This window comes from Nelusetta ayraudi, unplaced genomic scaffold (genome assembly GCF_046127955.1).
Source record: "Nelusetta ayraudi isolate G7.1 ecotype Tasmania unplaced genomic scaffold, CSIRO-AGI_Nayr_v1 ptg000092l, whole genome shotgun sequence".
In the NCBI taxonomy this organism is placed as follows: domain Eukaryota; kingdom Metazoa; phylum Chordata; class Actinopteri; order Tetraodontiformes; family Monacanthidae; genus Nelusetta; species Nelusetta ayraudi.
The window spans coordinates 4,140,623-4,158,912 of NW_027466142.1; the positions used below are offsets into that span (position 1 = coordinate 4,140,623).

Sequence of the window (18,290 nt, forward strand, 5' to 3'; positions counted from 1 at the left end):
GTTTGGTTTCGACTACCATGACCTGTTGTGATGGATCTTCTGCATCCCCAAAAAGACACAGTTCATGTCTGGTTCATGAGTCCTATGATTCACAAACCAGTTCTTCATGAGTAAAATGTAATACTCACGACAAAAATATATTTTGCTAACATAGTAACACATGTACTGAAAGTCTTTTTAAATATAAATGTTGAAACTGGTCTTGATTTTCGAGTTTTGCATTAGAATGAAGTTGAGCAGTAGCAATGCTAACTTTCGTGGCTATCTAAATGTCAAACAACTTCTCCTGTGTCGAGTGTTTTTGGTTAGCGGCATTATTTCTAGACTTTGAACTGCACACTGTGTGTGTTGTCAAGACATTCTGCAGAATCCCCAATGTACAAAGGCAGCTGTGTTCACACCAGACAAAGCAAAAGGTCGGCATTCATGAATTGAAGCCTACGCTACAAACAAGTTCTTCTTTTGAGCTTCACATTGAGTGAAATGAAACTTTGACAAAATGTTAGGTATGTTCATCCTACAAAATACAAAAATGTGCATTTCTCTTGATATGGCCTGAACATCATGAATCATTCCACCAAGTCCAGGTTCAATTCATGAGACCATCACATTTGCAAATTGAAAGGCCCCCATTCCAGACAGACAGGAGGGATCACCCGCTGATGAATGCAGGACTTCACTGGAATCATCTGTGCAATCCTGCCCTGGCTAGAACAGATCCCCAGAGTGTGCCAAGCAAAGCTTCAAATTGTACAGCCCTCATTGTTATAATTCAGAAAACTACTGATTGTTACTACATTTAAAAGGCAAACATTGCATTTTTCATACACTACATTAATTGTGTAACTAAGTTATTCAGCAGATTGCTGCATCAGTCAGTCGTCAAAATAATTTTTTTGCATATGAATGCGAAAGGTAAAAAAAAAAACAATAACAGCCCAAACACAAGTTACAGTAGTAAGATCTACCAAAACAGAGTACAAATGCAGTTTTGTTGGTGCTTCACTCTGAGTCGCGGGTACCAGGACGTGTTGGTCCTCTTTTGTCGTGCAAAGACTGATGATGTGTTTAGAAGATAAGCCATGAACTTTGAAGACACACTAACAGCATGACATTTTCATTCATGTTTTAGTTTTCAAAACAGATGAAAGTTCACAGAGTCTACACATGTCCGATTTCTACATTGAGCGACTAAAATGATGAACTGCCCACAGATACTATACAAAGTATGCTGCCAAGGCAGCCATTTTGTCTTTGGGTTTTTTAGAATTGGGCCGTCGTCCTCTGCCTCGTCCCCTTCCACCTCGCCTGGCACCACCGCCCCTCGGGTACCTCATGGTGGCATGTTTGAGCTCCACCAGGTCCTGGAAGACGGGATCGCAGAAAACGCAGCCAGAATGCTGCGTCTCACCAGCGGGAAGCGGAGTACGAGTCTTGTTGAAGTCCACTGCGACGAGAGCGGCGTCGCAGGCGTCACAGCTCTCCTGAGCGACCTGCATGGAGATACAGCAACCTTAGAGTCAGCACAAAGAATCAAGCCACTGCAAAACATGGGATATTAAAAGACAAAACATAATTAGCTCTGCTAATTTAGTAAATCAGCGTTAATGGTAGGACTCCTGATATTACTGTCACATGTTGCTTTCTTTTTCTTGGAAGTCTTTTGAGCCAAATTTGAGCCATAGATGGACGTAACGGAGAGAATCCGGTAATTTTTTCTAAATAAAATTGTTCAGACTCGGATAATAAATAAAACTAAAAATTCATTTAACGGAAGTTAATTATTCTTTCTCTGCGGCCCGGTACCAAATAATCAACGGACCGGTACCGGTCCATGGCCCAGGGGTTTGGGGACCACTGGTATCCATCCAATCACGCTCTAAGACTGATAGAGGCCCGTGTTCTTACCTGCACTCTGTGTGCATGTTCAAAGAAGTGCACTACAACGTTGCATTTGTTACAGGCCATCTTCCATTTCGGTCCGGATGTGAGATCTAGCACCAAAACTCCACTTTCACACTCCACACACTGGCCAATGCCTAAAGAGTTGAGTGAGTACTGGCAGGATGGATGGGTGCATTCACTGCATCCCATGCCTGCAGAGAGATAGGATCAAAGCCAAGGTCAGAATACAATGCGAGTCAATGGCTGTAGAGGTTAAGGGCCTAATGTACTCCCATCCCAGATAGCAAGCGCAAAACCAACATGTGTGTGTGTGTGTGTGTGTGTGTGTGTATGTATGCATCTCGCTGTATGTTAAGTTATACAATTTGTACATTACTACTACTTTACACTGTGTCTGTGTCATTTCTTCAATGTTGTCCCATGAAAAAATATAATTGAATATCTGCAGAAATATGAGGGGTGCACTCACTGTTGTGAGATACTGTATACACACGTGTTCTTTTTAAAGTATGACAAAAAAAAAAAATGCTTTTACTGTCCAACTATCAAAAGGCTCATGACAAGTGGCTTTGAATCAGATTACTCATGTAGCCAATGTTTCCCCAAATGTCAGCCTTTCACAATAAAATTCCCAGGGACCCGTCACCTTGTGTTAAGTTTTGCTGAGCTGAACCAAGTTTTGAGGTCAACATGTTGGCGTTGAAAAATCTATGCGTGATGCTCCAAGGGGTTACCATTCAGAGACAAGACCCACCTTTTTTCATGTCTCTGAACGGTGGATTGCTGAAGCAGTACGGACAGAGAGGGTAGCTCTTGCCACGGGCCCCAGACGTCCACAGCACCAGCTCAAAGTCGTCCAAGGGACAGCGGAGCTCCTTGTACAGTTTGATGGCGCCGTTCTGAGGAAGACTGTAGGTCTCATCACAGTGGGAGCAATGAAGCCTGCTGGGTTTCGCCTGCAGATACACTTTAGCGTCAAACACTTTTTCAAACTTGAATGACAAAAAAGGTTTGCATTGACGTCAAACCAACACCAAGGTTCACACCAGGACACACAACTTCAATCAATGGGACTTGCGAGTCAACATGAAATGGCGACCTTGTGGTTCCACCGGCACATTGCCACTTAGCAGTCGCACGCAACCAACTACGGCCGTTGAGTCAGAATAACTGAAATATCAGCGGCCTCATGATTTATTCATCCAGGTCATTCAGATTAAAAGGGCTTCAATGGAGCATGTTCTCTCCATTCTGAATTTTGAAGGCCACCGTGAAGTAGCGGCTCACCAATTGGCTCAGAAACGGCGGATAAATGGGACTTTTACGATTTCCGAAGTCAGAACTTTTGAGCAATGACACAGTGTGACAATATGAGTGCAAAGTACATTGGGTGCTAGCGCAATTTCATGTAGCCCTTGTATATAATACGCATTAGGTTTGCTAACCTGTATGTACTTCATGAAGCGGTGGCACTTCCCACAGCGAGACAGGGGCTTCCCAGTTGCAGCAATGGGAGAGAAGGAGACCTCCATCAGCTCATCCATGCCTGTAACACCAGACAGACTGAGGGCTGGAGTCAAGACTACACTAAGGCCGACCTCTAAATGAGGCTTAAACGGAAAATAACAAAAAGAAAAGAAACATGTTGTTGCACACTACTTGCAAAAAGTTAGCAACTAGCGATAGCAACTTTTGGGTAAATTGTGGAATATATTAAAAGCTCATGCTAGGTTGACATAATCCAAGAGAATGGGCATTTAATGTGAAGTATGTAATAGTCATTACTTCATATCAAACAAAAACTAACAACAGTGGTGACTGTACCACAACAAAAAAAAGTAAATGTAAAGTTGTCATCTTGTCCTTTTTTTGTCAGAAGTGCTCTTGGCCATCATGTCAAAATGTAAACAGACACTGAGGACACTGTCAATTTACTAATGCAATTTACTTTGTGTTTTCAGTGAAACATTTAAAGTTAGACATGTGGAGTTCAGAGAAGGTCAAACTAATTTTACCAGTGAAGGTTATAGTTGGTTTTGTCAAACGTCCTTAACTTTTTTGTGAGCTGGGATCTTCTGTTAGATTGACATTGTCTTCTTCAATGTAATTAGAAACTTGAGCATTGTTTTTCCTGCTTCTCTGGCCAATTATCAATCCCAACTAGCAAGCCTAATTGACCATTTGTGGAAAGTCCTCCACTACAGTTTGCGAAACTTAAAAAACCTTTTCACTTTGTATTATGGGTGATCAGTGTATGTCTGAAACATGATACGCAAGCTACTGGCACAGCTAGAACAAAGTTGTCTCTTCAGGCCTCAGTGGGTTCTTTTTGTTGTAGTTTCAAACATTATTCACAGCACAACATTTAAGATACTTTCACTAGTGACCTGAATGAACTTACTGGTAATGGAATCTACAAAGTAGTGAAACTTCCTCTTGAAAATGTCCAGAGTGTGCTGCAAGACCTGCTGGAAGTTGGCCTTGCCCTGTGCAATGAGGTTCAGCTGCTTTTCCACTGCGCTGCGTATGGTCGGCAGCACGAGCTCTGCGTCTGCAAAACCACACACACAGAGCCATGATCCTTCATGTTGCGATTTGATCCATCAGTAACACAAAAACTCATCGGTCATCAATGAACCAAGACTGTTGCTGATAACTGCTGATAACCTGTCTTGTAGTAGCCATGCACAAGGACAATGCCCAGGTTGGTTGGCTTCAATTTGCGTCCGTTCTCCACGGTCACGTAGTTCCTCTGGCAGACGTTGTTGATGTGCACAGGGATGCTGGCATCAGTACCTGATGGGAGATGTGGAAAACAGGATGATTAGGCCTGCTCAATCGCAGAAGTTTCTTTTAAATATGTCCAAACTAAAACAAACAAACGCAAAATACAGTCATTTGGTTTGTACTAGTTTCAAAAAAATGCAGAACCCTGAAATTCTTCCAAGACTGTCAATATGTATCATCAAAGACTATTTAGACTGAAACAGTTTTTTTTAGATAAATCTTTCATTGGGAACACTATGGGATGACAGTGTAGAGTAGGCAATGAGACCCAAACATGCTCAATGTCGTGGGAGAGCCACTGGTCTACAGCAAATGATTTTGGCTATGTGGCTTAATACTACAGCTCGTTCAGTGAGCGCCACTCGGGTGTACCGATGCCGTGTTTCTCCATGAGCGTGATGAGCTCCGCTTCAGTCAGGTAGTCCGGGGGACTGGTCTGCTTTTCCACCAGCTTGATCTCGTCCACGGTGAAAGTGTCTCCACTCTCGCAAGCCGGCATGGCCTCCTCCAGAGGGATACCCTGCCACGGCATCACCGCGGTGAAACCTGGGGTAGATCATCAGCAGGGATCAGGGTTTACAATCCCACTCAAAGAATGACACGCGGAAAAAACTAATAGTTCAACAATAGCTGGGGAAAAAACAAGTGTTTGTTGACTATTGAAAGCAGGGATGCACTGATACCACTTTTTAACAGAGCGAGTAGAGTACGAGTACTTGCATTTCTGTACTCACCGCTAATTTGAGTTTGACAGGCCGGATTAAAAAGCTTGACAGGGTGCAGATGGCCCCAAAATTGTCATATGCATACATATACAACCGATATCAGTGTTGTGGTATCCGCACGTATTTCACGAGTAGAGTACTCAACACTGGTATCGGTATTGATACCGGTATCGGTATCGGTGCATCCCTAATTTAAAGGATTACAGACAAAGTGATGTGGATTTTTACCTGGTGATATTAGAGTTTTGCCACTGCACATAAAGATCTCGGTGCCGATGTCAAACTCAATGGTCGTCTGCAGGTACTTGCAGTCCTGACTCACTGTGGCAATGAAATGCCGCGTGATGTACTCAAACAGCCGCCAGCCATCACTTCCTGAGGGAACAGCAGAAGACAAGAAACCGGGGTCAAAAAATAAAAGCCAGGGGCTCCACGTTGGAATCTTGGAAGCTGTGGTGTTAAGTTGCGTGAACACATTGGAAAATTCAATCACATCGGGTCAACGGTGCCTTTTAACAATCAGAGCCAAACAGTGAAAACGCACATCAAATCGAGAGACTCGTGCTTGTGACAGAATGCAAAATATATCACACAGAACAGAAATTAAGCAGGTTCTTTTGTGAAATTAAGCACAGAGTCGGCTGAAAATGATCCTGAGTGACCAGTTGTGCTGTTTTGAAATATATTATATTGTGAAACTTTTTTTTTTTTTTTTTTAATACATTTTGCTTCATTACAGTCTGTGCACCGACAGTGTCAAGGTCCCTCCTGGAATTGCCAGTTATCATTGTTATATCGTATTGTATTGTATTATATTTATAATATTATATTTATATTTTGGTGTATGACTGTGTGAGTGAATGGGTGAATGAGAGGCCATTATAAAGCGCTTTGGTTTACTATGAAAGTGCTGGACAGCACTATATAAGTGCAGTCCATTTACCTTTTATATTAAATGACTTTTATTTATTTATTTATTTATATATTATATATGTATATGTATATTTTATTACATCAATTACATCTCTGAAGACCTGTGAACATTGTCCGTGCTTGTACCAATCAAATGCTGCCTGAAGCTCAATATTTGTTCAAATGGCAATAGTTACACAAAATAAAACGGACAAATTTGGGTACTGCATTGCTAAAATTGCTGCCATTTTCTCAAATTTCTACTATCGGCCTTTTTGATAAAGCGCAGTACAGCTCTCAGGTCAGTGTGGACCTGAAACATTGTTCATCATCAAAAATTACGCAAGAGTTTCAGAAGCTGGTGACGCAGGCACGGAAACAACTGTGCAACGAACATTCATGGAAATGTTACACTGAAAAAAAAAGCAGACAAGGGGAAAAATACTTTTTTTTTTAATGCAAAATAACAGATAAAAGCCTGTTGAGTTGCATGACTCACCCAACTCCCCCTCTGAGGCAGAGTGCATTGGAGTGATGGGCGGATGGTCTCCAGCATCGGCTCCTTTCCTTGGCCGGTTGAGTCCAGTTGAAAGCAGGGTCTTCACCTGATTCAGGAAGCACATGCATCAGTTGGTGGACACACAGACCTTCTCAGACCACACACACACACACACACACACACACACACACACACACACACACACACACACACACACACACACTTAGTACAGTACAGATAAAGTCCTCACCTCCTCCGCCCACATGGGATTGTTTGCCTGCTGCTTCAGCGCTCCTTTCAGGTCAAAGTTCTCGGGGTAGTGCGTGGTCTCGGTTCGAGGGTAGCTAATGTAGCCCTGTGTGTACAGGCGCTCGGCAATCTGCATGGTGTGCTGGGGTCCCATGCCTGTGATATGGAAGAGTAGAATCGTTTCATAAACCCTTACAAATATTGGAACTGTTCCCGGCTGCCTGCTCGCTAAGTGATGGGCGATAACACTCAAATTCGATACGATAATCGATATTTTTTGGAGTCGATATTGCGATATCGATATCAAAAAACACTTTTTTGGTTTGTAATTTTTTTCAATAAATAAAAAGTTAACAATCACAAGACACACGTGGCAGTTAATATATTTATTACAAAAACATGAAAACCAGTTAAAGAAAATGTTTAAAGTGCCACATTGATTAGCGATCAATATATTGATAAAGATATTGATAAGCACATCACTCCTGCTCACTTGACGCTGAACAGACAGCAGCTGAGGGACTGACTGGCAGACTTTCCACCAAATAAAAACAACGGTGTCTTTACACTCACAGAACTACTCTTGGCAATGTGCACGCACCTAAAGCTGAGCTGGCCACCCGCAGCATCTCCACTGTGTTCAAGGCCTGTGGTCTCTGTTTGACCTTCTCTTTCTTACTCACTGATATCACCTGAAATGAGAGAGATCAGATGGGGTTAACGTTTTTTTATTTTTTTTTATTAACATGTTAGTGACAGGTCAATAAAGTAGTACTATGCAGGATTCCTGCTCTATATTTCCAGCAGGGCACTGTGGACACGTGGACAAGTAGCAGCACATAAGATTCCACAAATATCTTTCACGTTCTGTCCGTCCCTGTTGTTCCGTCCAGTCTGGTTCTAAGAAAAATGTGTTGCTAATAATTAGAGCTGTGAGCATTAATGCGGTAATTATAATGAGATTAAACACAAGTAGCAACACGTACATTTTTTAAACAATTTCAATGCTGCCTCCTGCTAACGTTAGCTGTGTTTATTTTGTGTAATTCACACCGCAGTGACGGTTTTATGTTTAAGCCACCACATGGACACTGAACATCCATATGCAGCGGAGCGGACATCTCTCAGAGTTAACACCATTTGTAAGTGTGGGAGTCACCACAGATCAAATACATCAAAGAAGCTAACTAAAGTGATTGCTAAATGGATTGCAACTGAGTGCTCTGACCCGGCGTACACCTTGCCGTCACTGGGAACAACTGTTCACACATACAGGAGCTGTGCTGTATGAAACCGAGAAAGGACCCAAATTAAAAGTCCAGTAAAAAGCATATGCAAAAAGTGGGTCCAGCTCCTTGTTTCAAATGAGTTAATGAGACAAACGATCAATAAGGAATTCCTTTCTTTGTGTTGATTTGGTTCTCCATTAAGACACCCTAATTAATACATTAATACGGACATTAAAAACTGTATTGAAATGCAAAATGACAGATAAGAACTCGATTAATCGCTGTTAACTGTGGAAAGTCAGAGATTAATCTTGATATTAAAACAATGAATCATTTGACAGCCCAATAAATGCCACCTTAGTACAACAGTGTCTGTGTCTGGTGCCAGACAGGACAGAACAAAATAATTATAATGGTAAAATAAAGAAGCACCCACCTTTGCCTCTTTAGACATCTTGGCCAAGTTGACAAACATCTGGCCCACCTCCCTGTCAAAGACCCTCACCCTGCTCCAGTCCAGGGTCAGTGGACTGTCCTTTCCTCTGAACACCTGGACAACACACCAAGGTGTATCTTTACTTTAGTACCACAGAAGGGAGATCTTATTCTTTGCTGTGTGAGTCGGACTGAGGACTTGCCTTGGCTTGTAGGATCCAGTAGGTCTCTGGTTTGAAGGACTGGATCTTGTCATGGCGTTCCACGCAGAAGCCTAGAGTCGGGGTCTGGCATGGTCCAAATGATATCAAGGAAGAATCTAGGTTGCCATATTTGCCCTGGAAATACTTGGTCTGGAAACTGAGAAAGGTTTGAGCAACACACACCGGGCTTCAGTTAGGGTTAGTATGAAGGCAGGTTTCCTTCTCTGTGCAACAGCTTCTAGCAAGAAACTGTCTCATTCAAACATACAGCGGTGGATGTTTTTTTTTTTTAAATACATCAAGCACGTGCACTGTTCAGTCCAGCTCAGAACTGAATGTTTGACTCTGTCCCTTGTTGCAACACATTCAGAGTACAAGAACTACAAGAATTTAGTTTCTTATTTTGTCTTATTAACAATAAAACAACAAAATAATTTATATTTGTTTGTGTGCCTCTGATGCAGCCAAACCTTTTGAAACACAAAACAAATTCTTTAATGACAATAATTGGGATTGAGGAAAATTTTAAGGGTATTCCACTACTGTGTAAACAATTACTGCAGCTTATCAATTCAAAATATTGACTTTGTTTCTTTCTAGACAAATTTCTAGGTGCACCACTGTACATTTCAGAGTTTATCTATTTTTGGACTACTGTTTGTCTTTTCTGTCTACAGCCAGGGCACATTGCAAAAACTGAACCTTGATTGGTGGTTGAAACAGAACAGGAAAGACAGGCAGTAGTCTTGGCCAGGTCGACTACTGCTCTGTAGTGTGTGAAGTTCTGCAAGTTTGGAGCAAGTCCATAACAAAATTAGGATTGACAGAAAATTCCCAGCATTTAATATGAAAGTGATCATAAAGTTAATTTGGCCTCGGCTTCTGTTGGAAATGAAATGGAGTGTTGTTTTTGTTTTTGAGAGAGTTGATGGGCACAATCTGTCCAAAGTGACTCAGACTATACATGTAAATGGAACTTAAACAGTGGGTGATTTTCTTTCAGCACATAAAGAAGAAAAAAAACAACTACAATATCATATCTGGACATAACTCTAAATTCTGATGTTGAAGTTCTGAGTTTGTTTATGTGGTTTTTAATGGGTGTGTAGTGGGTGTGTATCGCGTACCGGGTGAAGGCGCAGCCAATGCGGAGATCCAGTTCTTGCCGTGCATCCACAGACAGGGCTTCATTGCGGTTGGGTTCACCCAAGCGGTTCATGGCACTCCAGATGTCAGTGTCAGTGATGGAACTGAACTTAGCACGAAACACAGTCTGCTCCCTGGCATTGGCCCTGTCCATCATTGGCTCAACAGCGTCCAGAACCTGGAAGACGAAAGGAGGTGTGGCTAAAGAGGAACGACCAGATTGTGATGGGAGGATCTTACTCACAGACTGCAAATGCATGAGCTACAAACCATAAAAGCTGATTTTCTATTGTTACTCAGCATAAGCAATAAAATCTGGCATTTTCAACCAGTCATTTCATCTCTTGGACTCTTGTCTACTGTGTTTAATATGATCTCTTAGTCGGATATTACTTCAAAGTAGGGATGTTAACAATGAATCGATTATCGATTAATTGTCGATTAAGAATTGAATCGATTAAATTAAATTAGTCACAATTAACTTAACATTTTTTTACACGGGTAGTTATCATTATAACAGTGTAGTGGCAGGAAGGAGCAATTCACCTGTAGATACTGTGATGGTCTTAATATACCTACAACTGAATTTTAACAACAAAAAAAAATGCTAACCAATCTCAAACAATGATGTTGATGTCAAAGATTACATCAAACTGACATTATCAAAGTGAAATAAAGAAATAAACTAGCAGAATAAGAACTCTGCTGCTCAGGCTGCAGTAATTACATTATGGCCTATTACATTAAAAACACTTGTTTGATTTAATTTCTACATGAAGAGGTTTAGGGAATTGGATCATTGTGCAACAGTCTTGCAGTTCTTCAAGATCTAAGAGCTTCAGAGGACATGCCATAAACAGCTTTGGAATCACAACAGAGTCAAATTACCTCAAAACAGATGTTCTCTCCCTCTTTGTCGCAGTCCAACCATAAGACCACATAGTCGCAACCTCTGCCTTCAACCTGAAATTATACCGTCAAACTTTGGAGTTGGCATCACGTCTAGTGAATGAGCATTTATTGTGAATAGGTCAACCTCCTGGACCAACCTGAAGGAACTTGACCATGTTGAGTTTGGGGTTGGCCTCCTTCTTTTCAGTAGGAGCTCTGCTAAACAGTTCTGCAGGGTCGACCTTATCCCAGTTGTTGTATTTGCCTTGTGGAGAAACAAAACAAACAAATAAATAAAAAACAACCAAGTTCTTAAACACAGGAAATGGACTTAATAACTGTGACCTGAATGAGAATATCACTGGCCTTTTCTGTAATCATCATCACTTGATTACATTTCATCTATTTGAACATCTACTTTGACACAGCTGTACTGTTATATTTCACCAATGACTTCATGTTAAAATACATGCATTAAAAAAATCTTACAGTGGCAAAAATAATGACAATTTGAGGAAAGAAAAAGTTTTTCTCACAAATTAAAATTTTCCTACCTATAAAGTCCAGGCTCATCACATGTCCACAGACTGAAGTCATCTTGAAGCGCACAGGCTGGCCCTGGAAGCTTCCAGTGTATTCGTGGACAGAACACGCTCCATTGAGGCCTCTGCGACTTGTACAGCTTCCTTTAGACACAAAAGATCAGTGAAGGAAATCTTTTAAAAATCTGAATCTTTACTTTGCGGTGACCACCAGTGGAGTCTAACGGGAAGTAAGACGTAAGAGAGGTAGTGAACGTGTCAGGGGCATGAGTCCATTCACGGCCTCCACTAAGAGCAGGCGGTCAAGAGGTTCACTGCTTGCCTACCTGGACTGGGTGCTGACGTCCCAGTTTAATAAAATCAATCTCCCAAGGCTGAATGTCAATTAAGCAGGACATTATGTTAAGAGCATGAATGACCAATAGGCCTTCCGTCATCTCAAAGTCCCCCTAACTCACATGCAAAAAGAGAGAACGCAGCTTTAAAGGGCAAGCACTTTTAGGAACATGTCATATATATAAAGGAGGTCCGGGGTGGCCAGACAGCAATCCATGCAACAGGGCACTGGGCCGATCAGAGACCAACAGCAGCATCTCCAATAAGAACCTTCAGCGATGGAACAGCAACAGGTAAGAGAACTGCCTTCATGTTGCTGAGCGTATGTGTCTTGAACAGTTACTAGCTGGACTATGCAGGTCTTCACCACTAGCAACCGCATGCAAACTTAAAGCTTTTGGAACTGTCTAACTGACAGCTGAAACTACCTGCCATAGAAATACAACAAGAAGAAGAATGAACCTACTTGCAAGTTGTTGGAATTTTGAATTACTAAACAATTAAAATGTGATCACAAAACTGTCTAAAAAGCCAATGCTGGTTTAGTCAGTTTATTTCTAAACTTTCTAAGGAAAGTTGATATGTAAAATAATATTTTACTTATGTTTAATACTCTCTCCATTTAAGTCGAGCTTGCAGTATAATATGAAGTATTGTTATTGTTGAACGTGTTAAATCAACAAACTACATAGAAAAGCGCAAAAACTGTTCTATTTATATTGTTTGGATTTATTATTTTATGTGGCATTTATTAATTTTGGCATAAAATATTAGAATTTGCCAAGTGGCGACTAGACAGAGAAACAGGAGACACTTTCAGGTTGCCGTCCACCTAACCAGCTCATTCTGTGTGTCAAGCTACTGCGTGTCTTTCTGCTGTGCCTGCTGGCCCTCCACCGGTGTCTGGCCATGCCACTGGGCACCAGTCAGTGTGTGGACGAGTCCTTCTGTGCGTACAGCCTCCAGGACTACTACAGTCAGCTGGTCAACCTGCCAAACCGCATCAACGAGCGCAGCATTGCCACCTGGTCCTACGTGTGAGTAGAGACGCCGTCACAACCAAAACCTCAACTGTGCTCTGTCCTGAACAAAGCAGAATGCAGAGAGGGTTCACTTTCGTCACAAGTGTTTAAATAAGAGTATTGTGGATTATTTCACAATACGTTGTTCATTTGAATTTTAGGATTTTGATTTTGTGCTGTCGATCACTTAAAAGTGAAAACATCTAAATTTTGATGAAGTTAAACATTCTTTGATTTTCAGTGCAACCACCCCAACGTATCAAATGTGGTAATTCTCCTCATGTTAACTGCCATATGTAATTGATGCGAGGGTATAAATATATGCAAAAATCGTGCATATGCTGATATTTACCTTTTAAAATAACTTTTATTTTAAAGTCAACCCCCCTAAAGATGATGGCTTTATTTAAATAATAAACTGGCGAATATTATTGCACATTCATTTTCTTTTGATACATTATTTTAAAACTACTTTTATATACATGCTTTTAAATAAATTTCATACATATAGATAGATAGATAGATAGATAGATAGATAGATAGATAGATAGATGTAAGGTCAGTAGAATTTAAATGCCAAGCAACATCAGAACAAACTAATTTTTCTATAATCTAATATCTTGCATATTTTACTGTAGTGCATAACATAATGCCCAACAATGTACAATAATATATCAGACTGTGAAAAAAATGAGAGAAAGAAAATTAAGTTGTTGTTTTTTTGAGGGGTGAGAAAAAAATATTTGAATGTCTAAAACCATTCATCTTTTTTGTTTTACCCAAAATCAAATAATAATAACTACAGACAGATTGTGGGCAAACAATGAAAATTAGATACAACTACTCTTCAGTTTGGATTCTTTCTATTCTGCCAGGCACCAGCAGCAGCAGCAAGTCGAAACAACCGAAGATAACTCTGTGGTTCCTCTCTCACCAGGGAGAACATCGACCTCAACAGGGTTCCGCAGGTCATCCACGAAGCCAGCTGCCATTCCAGCCACTCGTGCAGGGAACTGGAGAATGGTTTGGGCTTGGAGACCATCCCGGTGTCCCTGAGGATGCCGGTTCTCAAGAAGAATCCCAGCTGTTTCCCCACAGCCACCTACTCTTTGGAGTACGAGCTCATCACCGTGGCTTGCCTATGTGCCATCTCGAGGCACAGCTGATTGCCACTCACGTCACGTGCAAACACACCTCGAATCACAGTGTACATTTGACAAGGTCTTTAGCAATAGGTTTAAATAATGGGTTCTAGAAAACGCTAAAATATATATATATATATATATATATATATATATATATATATATATATATATATATATATATATATATATATATATAATTTTAAGATTGAATGTTTTTGTTCCTCTATTAGCTAATACAAAAAAAAAAGAAAAAAAAAGAAATCAATAAAAGAAAAAAATCATGAACCTGTACGATTGTGTCCATGAAGCGTGTTTTTAATTGCTGAGTTTACACCTTTTCATTTGCCACGCAACCGTTTTCCACAAAGATTCATGTAACATATTCAAAGAAAATTACGACGATATAAAACAGTCCGTGACACACACACAAAAAAAGAAACCCACCACCTCTTTCAAACTTCCCACCTTTGATACCATTGTGTGGGAAGTGCACAAAATACAAGCACTAAGGTGCATAAAACTATCACCCTTTCCTTCTATCGCTGGTCTGTTTTTTAGGGTATGAAAAATTATTTGCACGCACCTTTGGAGAGGATTTTGGCAATGGACTGAGCTAGAGAGGGCTTCTCCGCCACCATTAAAACAGTTTTCATTTTGAGAGATGTGCTATCAGCTCCTTTGGCCAACCTTCAATCTCAGCTCACTACAAGGACGCGAAGACTCCGTGCAGCTGTCCAAAACTTTGAGCGAAATCACATATGAATGGTTTCAAGTAACAGTACAATAAAGTGTAGTGTAAGAGATGACAACTGTCAATGGGCATACGTTCCCATATTCAACGACGCGTTTCGTATTTACTTCTTCCCGGGTCAACTGTAACGTTTCCGGTGCCAAATACAGCTACGGGTGCCTGTGAGGAACAAAAAAGAGCCACTTTTACGCGTACGATTAACACAAAAATAACATGCACAACTATATATACATCGACATTGCAACTAAGTACAACTGCGACTGACGTGTATAGCAGTTTTTAAGCACATTAAGCACCTCCACTCCAATCTCACTTCGTTCATAAATACATCTATCACCTTCTTTGTAAGGAAATATATCTTCTTCCTTTTTTTATTCCTTGGTTGTTGTTTTTTTTGGCTTTTGACAATACTCTTTTTGCGTTTTGAATATATAACTGGATAACTACTGTTTATTAACGTTTACTTTTTATTTATTTATTTATTTATTTAATTTTAAAACCGCACTTCCTGAATCCAATATATACAAAATGAAAATTACTTTGATGTTATTTATTATTTTGTTACTTTAATTAGTTTCTAGAGTATTAAGGTAGATATTATCAACGTTTCATTCAGCCACCTTTTTGTCAGTTTAACAAGTAGTTTGATGTTTCGTGTCTGGGTTGAAGTGTCCCTGTCAAAGTGCAGTCGGTTCCCAATTCTAGCCGCTAGATGGCAGTAGAGCACATGAAGTCATTCACTGACCAGTCCATTATAACGTTTCCATTAAAGAAACATTTTTCTTTCTTCAGTATGGATTTTTTTTTTTTTTTTTTTTTTTTTTTTTTTTTACAACAAAATAAACGACAAATGTTATAGTCGTTATAGTAAAAACAAGCAAACAGCAGTTTGACAGTAAACAGTGAACGGTGATTGTAGATTGGCCAAATATGGAATCAAAACACGGGGCGGGACAAGTTTCCACCCTGTTTTTTTCTCCTCCCAGTTTGTTCTCGGAGCTCTGTTGTGTGTTAAGCTGTGTGGGGGGCGTTTCGGCTCTTCTTCTAGGATGGTGATAGGATGCTGACCTCCAGGCAGATGGTTTGGGAGACGCTGTGTGTGTGTGTGTGTGTGTGTGTGTGTGTGTGTGTGTGTGTGTGTGTGTGTGTGTGCCCATCACTCTTCAAAGTGGGCGCTCAATTAAATGCATCCTCAGCCCCCAACTGGGAGCTGTGGCCCCACTCTCCCATCCCTTGAGTCAGCAGATCCCCAGAGCAGATGCAGCTCTATGGATGTGACTCTGTGGAGATGTTTTACATAACCTATTGACGGTTTGACGCCCAAATCTGCATTTTGGGGGGTGGTCTGCAAAAGACTGGCCTGAGGGTCTAAGCCTGCAGAATATGAATAATTTGCTGTTCCCTTATGTGGTAATGATCTGGCCCTTTGCTCAATTGCTTCATCTCTATTTGCTAGAATATATAAATAGTACAAACACACTTTAAATGTACATTTAAGTTTCGTTTTTGTGCTATCTGAAAATGCATCCAAATATAAAATGCATATAATTTTCAGCATGTATGGAAGTGTGCTTGTGTTTGTGTGAGAGAGAGTGAGAGTGTGAGTCATTCCTCTGCTTTATCTGAACTCCCACGAGTCATAACTGATGTTATGTGCAAATGAATCGAACCAATCACATTTGATCACTGTATGAACGTATGCTGCTTTCGGAAAAAAAAGGAGAATGTGCTGCAACCTCACACCCACCCCTCAGAGACTCAAAGCTGGTGATAACAGTCCTTCTGGGTCAGGGGAGGGGGTAGAGATTAGATTTAAAGAGAGAGACAATTGTAAGGGACAGATTCAGCTCAAGTGACATTTATATATTTCCAGTTGCTTTGTTCGACCCAGGATAGATGCGCATGTGAGTGAGAATATTCTGTTTTGGTCTTAAATTCAGGCAATTGAAGAAAAAAAATGTATCCAGTAAACAACTGCATGACCATGGAACACTGGCATGTTGTCATGTTTCTAATTTTGTCTTGGAAACATTTTTGATGATTTGAAACTGTTGAAACCTATTTATTAAACTATATGTTTTACAACAATATTTTACCTATAGTCAATCCAAAGCCTGCCTTCAACTGGGTGCCACTAAACAAAAGACTGTGATGTAAAATGTTTATAGCCATTTTTGTCGAGACTGCAGTAAATCAGAATGCAGGAAGATCAGACAAGGGAAGAAGTTGGACTCACTTGTCTTGAGAACGTGCACAGCCAACCTAGCAGGAATAAATGAAGAAGCATTTTTTTTTTTAGTTTTAGATTAGCTTTGACATTGTAGTGGATCATTTATGTGTTGAAGCATGTGTCAGGATTTGTTCTAATTTGTAAAATACTTGAAAGAAATACAATGACTGTCTTGTGCTATAGAAAAAGACAACATTTTGAAGATTCATTTCTGTAGATCTCTAGAAATGTCTTTTAAGAAGCCAGGTCACTTGCTTCCTCCTTCATCCCACTGTATAACACAATGGCAAGAAAATGATCATCCTCCTGCCTCTTAGAGACCTTAGCGCCGTTGTCATGTTCTAAATGTGTATTAAAAATTCAATCCCCATCAGGCCGTTTGTTTCTTCCAGACAGCTCCACGACTGACTGCAGGAGTGTACATTAGCCTGCATTGCTCGTCTCTCCCCATACATCTAAACAGCTGTGGCTGAGATGGCGTTGCCATGGTGACGTGCTCCCATATCTTTCTTTGTGCCGGATCTATCTGGAATGGTGCGCAAATAGCAAGCAAGATCAGATCTGGAACAGCGAGGCTGTGTACTTTTGTACGGATATGGATAACTTAGAGAGACAGAGAGACGGTCGGTCGGGTCTTAGTTGTGATACAGTGCACAGCGGGAAGGCAGGGAGGCACAATTTTGAATGCAAGATATCACACACACACACACACACACACACACACGCACACACACACACACACACACACACACACACACACTAATAATCTAGACAAAGCATGGCACCTATGAGATCTGCTTGCACATAATCACCCTGCTGCATGAGGGTGATTATGCATGTGGTTTATGCTGCGGGACTGTGGAGCAATAATTTCTGTCGGTATTATTATCACATTAGTTGGTCAGCTAAGCCTCTAATATTCCCCCAAAAGGCATCAATATATTGCCTAAATACAGCCAAAATGCATCTGTCTAATAAAAAAGATGAAAATGGCAGGTCACGATTTCTTGTTTCAAAAAAACATTGGATGTCACTCCCAATTTTCATTTTTGTGAGCTACATCAGAAATACAGCGTTTGTGCTACTGAGTCAAGTTAAGTTTTCATGTACTAAATCAGCTGATGAAAGACACGTGAGCCATAAACCCAGTGGAAAATAAAGCACCTGGATACCTTCTCTTTTCTCTGAGCTGACATGTTGCTTTGCTTACCTTACACATGTCCCACTAATGATAGTGACCACCTTAACGACTAATGGTCATCATTTCTTCCCCCTGGCTGAAT

The 18,290-nt window shown here is 40.7% G+C and overlaps 2 protein-coding genes across 2 annotated transcripts; one reads left to right on the forward strand and one right to left on the reverse strand.

Moving 5' to 3' along the window:
* Window positions 1–1,111: 1,111 nt before the first annotated feature.
* On the reverse strand, window positions 1,112–14,887 carry top3b (DNA topoisomerase III beta). Its single transcript, XM_076047084.1, has 18 exons — window positions 14,610–14,887; window positions 11,536–11,667; window positions 11,140–11,246; window positions 10,979–11,053; window positions 10,072–10,268; window positions 8,945–9,101; window positions 8,743–8,856; window positions 7,679–7,769; window positions 7,079–7,233; window positions 6,829–6,934; window positions 5,646–5,792; window positions 5,065–5,238; window positions 4,573–4,701; window positions 4,307–4,456; window positions 3,351–3,451; window positions 2,660–2,861; window positions 1,909–2,096; window positions 1,112–1,493 (listed from the first exon to the last, which is right to left on the reverse strand). Exons 1-18 carry the CDS (start codon window positions 14,677–14,679, stop codon window positions 1,218–1,220), a joined length of 2,571 nt encoding a protein of 856 aa, XP_075903199.1. The 5' UTR covers window positions 14,680–14,887; the 3' UTR covers window positions 1,112–1,217.
* Window positions 12,138–14,047, forward strand: LOC142902284 (interleukin-25). The gene is made up of 3 exons (XM_076047207.1): window positions 12,138–12,152; window positions 12,718–12,896; window positions 13,819–14,047. The coding sequence occupies exons 1-3, from the start codon at window positions 12,138–12,140 to the stop codon at window positions 14,045–14,047; spliced, it is 423 nt and encodes a 140-aa protein (XP_075903322.1).
* Window positions 14,888–18,290: the final 3,403 nt, after the last annotated feature.

Excerpts from the sequence above, each read along its gene's own strand:
- top3b (XM_076047084.1), bottom strand. The coding sequence starts at position 14,679 with ATGAAAACTGTTTTAATGGTGGCGGAGAAGCCCTCTCTAGCTCAGTCC. Across the intron at positions 7,770-8,742 it reads AGATGTCTAAAGAGGCAAAG|GTGATATCAGTGAGTAAGAA; the intron begins GTGGGTGCTTCT and ends CTCTCATTTCAG. Across the intron at positions 4,702-5,064 it reads CATGGAGAAACACGGCATCG|GTACTGATGCCAGCATCCCT; the intron begins GTACACCCGAGT and ends ATCTCCCATCAG.
- LOC142902284 (XM_076047207.1), top strand. Across the intron at positions 12,897-13,818 it reads ATTGCCACCTGGTCCTACGT|GGAGAACATCGACCTCAACA; the intron begins GTGAGTAGAGAC and ends CTCTCTCACCAG.